The following is a 10,554-nucleotide window of genomic DNA, read 5'->3' on the forward strand; positions in this document are numbered from 1 at the left end:
TTGCATGGAAGAAGTAAGCACATAGAAATTAGATTTCACTTCTTAAGGGAGAAGGTAAATCGAGGTGAACTTGAAGTAAGACATCACTCAAGTGAAACACAAGTTTCCGACATTTTCACCAAAGGATTGAAGATCGATAGATTCATAACATTGAGAAAGAAATTCGGAATAATTCATATCACCAATGATTAGTGTGTTTCGACAACTTCGATTATATGGGAGTATGTTGAGATATTAGAACCAATCCAAGTTGAGTTGAGTTGTGTGGCCCAAGCCCAAAGCTAATTAGGATTTAAGGTTTGTTATTTAATTTGTTATTTCACTTAGTATTCAAGTCACTTAGGTGTATATAAATAGACACTTTGTAATTCAATATTATAATTCAATAATACAATCCTCATTTCCTTATTTTCTATTTCTCTACTCACTAAAAGTGCCTCAAGCACTAACAAAATGGTATCATAGGCATTTGGTTCGAGTAAAAGGACCGACTTACTTGTATCAAAATGTCCAGAAAAGAGGTGTCCTGTTGAAATCGAAATGCCCGGGAAGAGGTGTATCGAAAGGCCCAAGAAGAGGTGTCAACGACGATACACGTGTATGTGAACAAAAGAGTTTCCACTTGAGGGAGAATATTGTGGACTCACACTTGAGAGAGGGTGTTAAGAATAATAAGTTAAGTGTGAGTTGGAGTCCCACATTGGTTATAAATGTGGAGACTTGAGCATTTATAAGTGAGAGAACACACACACCTATCACCTTAAAGTTTTGGGTGAATATGTGGTGTCTCTCTCACTGATACTCTTAACCCAATATTGATGTTCCTCCTCATGATCCAATCTGCATTGATACTATTAAAATATCAGATTATTTCAATTTACAATATATTAAATATACAAGTTTTCATATAAATTTGTTCTATTAATATATTAAATATGTCTTTTAATCCTTTTTCTAAAAAAATATTAATTTATAAATATTAATAATTTATTTACAAATATAAATAAATGTTAGTTGTCAAAATTTTAACTTTAATTCAACATATTAGACTCATTTAGCTCAACCAACTCATACCATATTTTATTTTTAAAATTTATTAAATTTTGTAGATTTTTTCTCTAAATCTACTTGGTATAAAGATTATAGCTTAACTTAATTAAATTTATCTCCTATCTTTTTTAAATAAAATTAAACAATGTTAACCATTTATTGAAAAATTCCTCTTATGCATATACTTGTATAATACCTATTTATAAATCTTGGAACTAAATGTAAATAATACTCAAACTAATATTTTAATAGATTAAAATACTTCCATTTTTTAATTAATTGAAAGATTAACTTAGTAGAATAAGAAAAAACTTCCTCTAGCTCTATTTATAAAATTCTATGAATTATTTCATGTATATTGAAAATTTGATTTAGTAGTTAATCTTTTATATTTTGTATTTAATTTTTTAAATAAAAAAATTATTTGAATAAAAAACAAAAAACAAAAAGGATAGATGGTGTAAAACGTAACCCATCAAACACTTTAACAAAAACCATATCACAACGTAGGAATTGAATTATCAATAGAAAAATTTACATTATCTAACATATATATACAAATGTATTTTCTATTTTAAAAATGTGAAATATCTTGAATATAAAAAAAAAATATAGTGGGTAAAGTATTGTTTTATTTATTAGAGTTTCATCTAATCCGTCCTTATAAAACAAACTTGTAAAGTAAGAATTGTTTCAATTTATAAGCACAATACAAGTCATATTTTTAAGCGAGGAGGGACTAAATCCACTCCTTCAAACTCCACACAAATGCTGCAATTAAGCCAAGACAAATGTCGCAAGATAAGGGGAAATTCCAACACTATTTAATTGATGTTAATGCATAATATTTATATTAAAAAATTGAGGCAATTCCAATTCAAAGATTTCTTCTGGTCATTTCGTCGTCGAAATCATAATTTGATTATGCTAAACTTGAAAGGAGATAAAAATATTTTTAAATTTTACATTATTACTATCTCCGTTTTTTTATTATAAATCGAAAAATATTTTATACTATAATATAAGTCATTTTATAATATCAATTAATAAAAATATTTTTTTTATTATACCCTTAAATATTTATTATTTTTTAATTTTAATTATATTAATTTAACTTTCCAATATCATTAATAAATGACAATTTTGTAAATCTTTTATAATTTTTCTTTTTCATACCATAATTATTAACTTTCTTAACGTATATGAAAAGTCAAAACGATTTATAATAAAAAACGGACGGAGTAATAAATTTTATAATTAATAAAATAAATAAAATAAAAAACAACAAAAATTAAAAAAAAATCTATGATTAAAAAGGAGAAAATAATTTAGAGATTATTTATGATATTTTCTTATCAAACTAGTAAAAGTTTAGAACCAAATTATTAGGTGTGCTAAGCTTTGCATTGTACCGAAAGGAAAAAATAAAAGTAGACTAGAAAAAAGGAATTGGGTTACGTATTACTACTACATTAACAGAGCTTCATAATCATAGTAAATAGCCTTTGCATAAAGACTCTATTGCATGCTTGGCTCGCCCTTTCTTTTCATAAAACACTTCGCTTTTTCTTTTAAGAGACTGCGTGTAACCACATGAACATGCATGGATTTGATATATATATCCTTTACCTTTCTTCCTTTTCATGAAAAACAGCATGCATGAAAATTGTTGACTATTTATATTATAGCACTTCTAAAATTATAATTTAAATATACTAGTACATATAATTTATATGCAATGATGGTAGGTCATTTTACATGTCTAAATTATTAGTATAGTACAATTAAGCAACTGTGTTTATTATTATGAACACAGCACCTGGTTGATCTGTGCTATACTTTTGCTAATTTTATTACTAACAATGTTAAGGGACATGATTTATTCCTGAGTGAGTTGGTACATGGAAGCAGTTCATTTAGACATGAATGACATTGATAGTGGTCCAATATTACAGCCTTGTTCGTGACATAAACTAATACTCACATACTTTCTGATTTTGCTAAAGTTTTATAGTAAACTATTTCGACCTATAATGTTGCATAAAATTTTTATGGTGTATCCTACCATTTTTCTTTTTGTTTTTTCTAATAGGTGTGTGGGGAGAGGGACCAGGAGTATAGAAGGGTATAATATGAGACACGACACATGCCAATGTGTTACACTCACATTCAAATGCTTATCAATCATTGCATAATGTAGAGATGGATAAGTAATCACATGCTTTAGTTATCTTACAATTAGTACTACTTTTTAACTTTAATTTGACTTTGGGTGCCCAAATCAGCAACAAAATTTACCCTATTCTATATATTTGCGATCATTATTCCATAGCCTGATGATTGTTATTGTAGACTAAAAAGCTTCTGTCATGTTTTTATACTTTTTAGATTGTAAAATTGATTTTCACATATTTTCGAATATCATTGATTGAAAAGTGTGACTTATGTATATTCTTAGTTTTCATTTTTTAAAAATATGAAATTATTTTAGTCACTTCAGAATATTTGTCATCCAACTAAGGCTAATGGAAGAGTGGGAGTATGTGGGTCCGATCTTGTTGAAGTATTTTTTTTAAAGTAATTTAAGTGCCGTAACCGATTATCACATGTTCGTAATCGGTTACAATAATGTCTGATATACATTTCAGTAGTAGAAAAGTCAAGTTTTCAAGGACGTAATCGGTTATAGGATTTGGTGTAATCGATTATCATTGAAGTTGAATTAATTTCTAGATTAATTAATATTTGGTATAATCGATTATCCACTTTGGTGTAACCGGTTACAAGCCCGGATTTTTGTATTTTATATTATTGTACTTGGTCAAATTGTATCCCAATTGATTTGTAACTCCTATATAAGTGTTTATGGTGCACTCTCACCCTGGTTAATGAAAATATAACATCTCACCCTCAATACTCTCTCTCTCTCTCTCTCTCTCTCTCTCTCTCTCTCTCTCTCTCTCTCTCTCTCTCTCTCTCTCTCTATTCTCCTATTTCACTCTCCACATCCAAAATTACTCCATATTTTATTTCACCAATCTTATGGTTGCTTGTTCCAACATTTAGCATCAAGAGCCTGGTTCAGATCCACAAACACCTAGTGTGCAACATAAATTATGTTTCCAATGAAACAATTCCTGCAAATTTACCCATTCTTGAAGCGGAGAATTACGACAAATGGTGCAAGTAAATGAATGTCTTGTTTGGCTACCAAAATGTTCTTAAGGTGATTAAGAATGGTGTTCCTCCTCTTGTTCAGAATGTTACTAAAGCACATCAAGCAACGCATAAAGAAGAGAAGAAGAAGGATTACAAAACACTTTTCTTGGTTCATCAATGTGTTGACGGTGACAACTTTGAGAAAGTTGATGATTGCGAATCATCGAAGCAAGCATGAGAGATCTTAGAGAAAACTTATGCAGAGGTTGACAAGGCAAAGGCAGTGAGGTTACAAACTCACAAACGTCGGCTTGAATTGATTCAAATGGAGGAAAAGAAGACAATCAACTATTTCAAAACAAGAATCACTCGGTTGGTGAACCAAGTGAAGGCATGTGGAGAAACCATTACGGAGCAGTATGTTGTCGCTAAAATCTTGCGTTCTTTAACACCAAGATTCGATAACATAGTTGTGGCGATTGAGGAGTCGAAGGATCTTGTGACGATGAGCAAAGAGGAGTTGCAAAGTTCTCTTGAGGCTCATGAGTAAAGGATGAAGGAAAGGAATAACGATAAGGCAAAGCCGAAGATCACTTTACAAGCTTATTTCAATGAGAAGGGCAAGAGATCGAAAGGAAAATGGTCCATGAAGAACAAAGGGAATTTTCTGAATTTGGTGGAAAAGAGTCCCAAAATCAAAGAATTCGACTTGTCAAAGGCGTGAGAGCAATTACAATAAACATGGTGGTCAAGGAAACTTTAGAGGCGAAAGGAAGAGGTTTGACAAGAGCAAGGAGAAATGCTACAAGTGTCAACAATTTGGTCATTTTGCGAAAGAATGCAATGCGGACAAGAAGGAATCTCAAGGAGATGAAGCCAATGTTGTAAGGGAAGAGTTTAATGGAGAGAACACACTCTTGGTCATGATCACGAAAGAAAATTGTAGCAGCAAACAACTGCGGAACTGTAGCTGCAGCATCTCAAAGAATGCTGAAAAATTGAGTTATGGCCGGTTGAATGATACGATTGACCGGTTGCGTGAAGAGGAAGACGCCATGATGAGTATGAAAGGAGTCCAATACACTGAAGAGGGACATTTGGACTCAGGTTATTCAAATCATATGACGATAAGAAAGGATTTGTTTGTCAAAATCAATCGTGCCATGAAGAACAAAGTAAAGTTTGCGGATGACACCACTCTAATGGCCGATGGTATCAATGATGTTTTGATCACGAGGAGGGATGGTGAACATTCCTTGATCAAAGATGTCTTATGTATTCTGGGAATCAAATGTAATCTTCTAAGTATTGGCTAATTACTTGAGAAGGATTACAAGATTCACATGGAAAATAAGGGGCTGAGCATTTTGGATGCAAATGAAGTTTTGGTCCTTAAAATGCCTATGGTTGCCAATAGAACTTTCAAGGTTGAGTTGAAGGTTATGGAACATAGATGTATTGATACTGCAATAAGTCGTGAAGAACAAATGTGACATTATCGTCTTGGGCATCTCAATTTTAGAGATCTCAAAAATTTGCAAAGGAACAAAATGATAACGGGGCTGCGATTGATCAACATATCAGTTAAAATTTGTGAAAAATATGTGCAAGCTAAACAACATAAAGGGAAATTGAGCAATTATTTTAGACCGAAGAACTAAGCAACATAAAGTGGACCGATGCAAGTAGATTCTATTGGTGGCAATAGACACTTTGTCACATTTATTGATGATCATAGTAGAAAACTATGGACATACCTAATAAGAGAAAATATGAGGTATTTGAAGTGTTTAGGAAGTTTAAATCCATGGTTGAGAGGCAAAGTGGTCACAAGCTCAAAGTGCTCAAAACGGATGGTGGAGGCGAATATGTCCCAAATGACTTTGGGAGTTTTTGTGATCAAGAAGGGATTGTACATGAGGTAGTACCAACCTATACACGACAATAAAATGGTGTGGACGAAAGGAAGAATCGATCGATCATTAACATGGTGAGAAACATGTAAAATGGGAAGAACTTGTTGAAGGAACTATGGGGAGAAGCAGTATCCACAACTGCCTATTTGTTGAATATGTGCCCTACAAAGAAGCTGAAAAATGTAACACTAGAGGAAACATGGTTGGGGTTCAAGCCAAATCTGAACCATATGATAGTTTTTGGTTACATTGCATACCGATGTATTCTAGGTCAACTTAGAAAGAAGTTGGATGACAAGGAGAGGTGATGATACTTGTTGGATATCACTCTACCAGTGGTTACAAAATGTTTGGTGCAGTAAACAGAAGGATTGTGATCAGTTGGAATATAGTAATCGATGAAATGAAGCAGGTACAACACGGCGTAACCGGTTACCAGCAGACTATAACCAATTACATGCAGACTGTAACAGGTTACCAGAATACTGTTACCAGTTACAAGTTCAAAATTCCAGATTCTGAGGAAGGAGGAAGGACATAACAACATGTTGTCGAAGCCCGAAATGAAGGAAATGTCAGAAGGTCAACAAGGCAAAAAGGGTTTGCCTCAGAGACTACAAGATTGTAAGTTGTTCTGTGATAATGAAGTCAGTGATGATGGTGATTTCATCCATTTTACAATTATGGTCGAATTTGAACCCGTTAATACAGAAGAGGCCTTAAGTGATCCAAAGTGGAATTATGCTATGAAAGAGGAGTTGGAATCCATTGAGAAGAATACTACTTAGGAGTTAGTTGATATACCAAAAGGAAAAAAGCGAATTGGTGTGAAGTGGGTGTTCAAAGTGAAGGCAAATTCCAAGGGTGAGATAATCAAGCATAAACTCGATTGGTGGCTAATGGATTTTTGCAAAGAGAAGGCATATATTTTTAGGAGGTATTTGCACCGGTTGCTAGGATCGAAACTATTAGGCTTGTTGTCGGTATTACAAATAACCATAATTGGCATATCTATTAAATGGATTTCAAATCCGCGTTTTTGAATGGAGCACTTGAAGAGGAGGTATATGTAGGACAACCCCATGGTTTTGTTGTGAAAGACCTAGAGCTAAAATTCTACAAGTTAAGGAAATTGCTATATGGTTTGAAGCAAGCTCCAAGAGCTTGGAATAAAATAATTGATGGTTTCCTAAAGGATATTGACTTCAAGAAATGTGTATCGGAGTATGGAGTACTTGTGAAGACGGATGCGAGCGAATGAGTAATCATTCTTTGTCTGTATGTGGATGAGTTATTAATCGCAAACATCAACAGTGAGTGAATTTCAAAGTTTAAGAGTGAACTTATGAAAGAATTTGAGATGACAGACATTAGTCTCATGGCTTATTTTCTTGGCATTGAGTTCCACAAGTCCAAAATGTGATTGCTCATGTACTAAAAAAGATATGCTCTTAAGATATTGAAAAAGTGTAAAATGGAGCATTCCAATGCTGTCATTTCTCCAATTGAACCAAGCTTGCGGTTGTCTAAGAAGGAGGATGAGTAAGAATTGATCCAACTCAATATAGGAGGTTGATTGGATCCTTGTGTTACTTGTGCAGTACGTGACCGTACTTGGCGTTTAATATCGGTATTGTGAGTAGATTCATGGCGAGGCCAAATGTTTCTCACCTGGCAGCAGTCAAGAGAGATCTACGTTATGTCAAAGGTTTCGTTGGCTGTGGAATTCTCTTTGCCGCAACAGATACAAGTAGAAAATGCAATTTGCTCGGTTTTACCGATTCCAATTGGTGCGGAAATAAAGATGATCGAAAGTCTACAACTGGATACATTTTTATGTTCGGTGCAAAACCAATCTCATTGTGTTCGAAGAAGGAACCGATAGTTCCAGTCTCATCTTGTGAGGCCGAGTACATTGCCACTTTGTTATGTGGGTGCTAAGCCGAATGACTTATGAATCTATTGGAGGAGTTAGACAACAATGATGGTGAGGTCTATCACACTCTTAGTTGAGAATGTTTCCGCGATTAATCTTGCTAAGAACTCAATTGCACATGGGAGGAGCAAACACATAGAGATGAAATTTCACTATTTGAGGGAATTTATTAGTGAAGGAAGATTACGATTGAGATATTGTAGAAGTGATGACCAAATTGCTAATTTGTTGACTAAGGGAGTTACAAATGATGTGTTCAAGAGGTTGAAGATGAGCATATACATGGTAGACTTGCAACACTTGAATTAAGGCGGTGTGTTGAAATTGTTATAGTAAGTCAAGTGCTATAATCGGTTACCACTAAGTGGTAACTGATTACAGCAATGTCTGATATGCATTGTAGTAGCAGAAAAGTCATGTTTTCGCAGGCGTAACCGGTTACATGATTTGATGTAACCGGTTACCACTGAAGCTGGATTAATTTTTAGATTAATTAATATCTGATGCAACTGCTTATCCACTTTGATGTAACCGATTACAAACCCGAGTTTTTGTATTTTTATATCCCAATTAATTTAGAACTCCGATATGAATGTTTATCATGAACTATCATTACCTTCAATTTTCAAACCATATAAAATTATTCTGGACAGTCCGAAAACAACTCTTAGATTAATTACTTTATTGTTACTCCCTTCATTCTATTTATAAAAAAAAAGTTATTTTTAGATTCATTATATCAAATTTATTTTTCAGTTCAATTTTATCTAACCAATTTTACAGCGAATATAAATTAACTTGATAGTCACTTGCCAAATATGAAATAAACCAAAACATCAACAAATGTAAAGAACCTTTTATATATGTTTGCATGTGAAGTGTACACTTATGATTATTATGTTCAACAAATTCCAGTCTCTTTTGTGGATACATTCTCAAAAGAACAAACTGAAAATGAAAACAACATGTTTGGCAACAACATAGAATTCTACCCAAAAAATGAAAAGAAAAAGGGAAGAAAAGTAAACAATCCAAACATGGATTATGATTATGATTCTATGAACGTGTGAATGACCCAATTCCTCTAGAAATCTGATCCATACGATGATTGGACCCCAAGCAACCCAACAAACCACGTTTATAAGGCAAGAATGTTTTCTTCTTCATCTCCTCAGTAGCGGCCCGGTTCATCGTGTAATGCAACTCATGAGCCGAAACCGGTCCACGCCGCTTCGAAACCGAACCGGAACTCTCAGTAGACCGGAAACTGAAATTCCGAACATCTTCTTCCGCCGCCGCAGGTTTTTTCGACAGAGCCGTGTACTTTCTCAAAGGATCTTTCTCGTCTGCTCTTCCCTCGGAAGCACTTCGGAAGAGGAGAAAATCTCTTATCTTCCATTTTCTATAGCCTTTTGTAAAGGATAAGAACGATTTCATGTTGCTTGTTGAAGAAGAAACAGAAACGGAATCTGAAACATCTTTTTCCTCGGAGTTGTACACGATGTCGGAGACTCTTAGAGGTGATAACGACCTGCTTCCTTTCCGACCAGAAGATGTAAGTCTCTCTCTCCCTCGTTTTTCTTCTTCGTTTCTCGGTGTTTCCTTAACGAATGTTTTTTCTCCATGAACTGTTTTGTTCTTTCTTGTTCTCGGAGAAGTTGGTGGCGGGGGTTTCAAAGGACGGATCTTTCCGTCATCGAAGAGTTCGTCGGCGGCGGAAAGAGATGCTCTTGGGAGATTAGGGGTGAAGTCGAACTGGAAGTCGTCGTCGTTGCCAAAACTGTAGTTGTTGTTGTGGTTGGGATTGGTGTCTGTGTGAAAAGGATGAGGGGATTGAGGGAAGAGAGGGGAAATGCGAGTTGGGCTGGTAGGGGCACTGAAGAAGAAGTTGTTGGCGAAGCGTTGAGGTGATGAAGGAGCGGTGATGTATGGAGAAGAACAGTTGCTGTCGAAGTTGAACTCCGGTGGTGTTACCGGTGACAAAACTTCAACCTCCATGGTGGTGTTGGTTTGTGGGTGATGAAAGTGAAACCAGTTGCGATGGTGGAATGGGAAAATGGGTGTCGGTTTGAATGTGAAAGGATGATTATATAGAAAGAGAGAGAGAGACAGAGAAGGAGAGAGGAAAGTGGGAAAGATTGACTTTGAGTGAAGGAGTAGAGGGGTTATTTATTAGAACAAGCAGTCTTTGCTAGACTATCGCATTAACTATAGTTTTTGACTTTTTTACACATGAATAAATTCATTGTTATTTTTGAAACAATGGTTAGTTTCAACTATAATACTCTCTAATTCATTTAACTTTTTTTTCTCTATAATAAATAATTAATTGGATAAATTTTACATAAGTGAATTAGTATTACTTTCAACTTTGAAAACGCTAGCTAAAATAAATATTTTTTAAGTTGGATGAAAATTTTTATAGGACTGAATAAGACATACGATGTTGTATAAAATAGAATGTTGGACGATTAAAAATCAATACGAGAATAA

The 10,554-nt window shown here is 34.1% G+C and overlaps 2 protein-coding genes across 2 annotated transcripts; one reads left to right on the plus strand and one right to left on the minus strand.

Moving 5' to 3' along the window:
• The first annotated feature begins 4,534 nt into the window (after positions 1–4,534).
• Positions 4,535–5,702, plus strand: LOC127102978 (uncharacterized). Its single transcript, XM_051040285.1, has 3 exons — positions 4,535–4,755; positions 4,895–5,432; positions 5,538–5,702. The coding sequence occupies exons 1-3, from the start codon at positions 4,535–4,537 to the stop codon at positions 5,700–5,702; spliced, it is 924 nt and encodes a 307-aa protein (XP_050896242.1).
• Positions 5,703–8,897: 3,195 nt separating this feature from the next.
• LOC127100805 (uncharacterized) lies at positions 8,898–10,215 on the minus strand. Its single transcript, XM_051038080.1, has one exon. The coding sequence runs from the start codon at positions 10,057–10,059 to the stop codon at positions 9,118–9,120; it is 942 nt and encodes a 313-aa protein (XP_050894037.1). The 5' UTR covers positions 10,060–10,215; the 3' UTR covers positions 8,898–9,117.
• Positions 10,216–10,554: the final 339 nt, after the last annotated feature.

The sequence above is a fragment of the Lathyrus oleraceus genome, chromosome 7 (genome assembly GCF_024323335.1).
Source record: "Lathyrus oleraceus cultivar Zhongwan6 chromosome 7, CAAS_Psat_ZW6_1.0, whole genome shotgun sequence".
NCBI classification, from domain to species: domain Eukaryota; kingdom Viridiplantae; phylum Streptophyta; class Magnoliopsida; order Fabales; family Fabaceae; genus Lathyrus; species Lathyrus oleraceus.

Excerpts from the sequence above, each read along its gene's own strand:
- LOC127102978 (XM_051040285.1), top strand. The coding sequence starts at position 4,535 with ATGGAGGAAAAGAAGACAATCAACTATTTCAAAACAAGAATCACTCGG. Across the intron at positions 4,756-4,894 it reads AGTTCTCTTGAGGCTCATGA|AGTCCCAAAATCAAAGAATT; the intron begins GTAAAGGATGAA and ends TTGGTGGAAAAG. Across the intron at positions 5,433-5,537 it reads TGGCCGATGGTATCAATGAT|GATTACAAGATTCACATGGA; the intron begins GTTTTGATCACG and ends TTACTTGAGAAG.
- LOC127100805 (XM_051038080.1), bottom strand. The coding sequence starts at position 10,059 with ATGGAGGTTGAAGTTTTGTCACCGGTAACACCACCGGAGTTCAACTTC.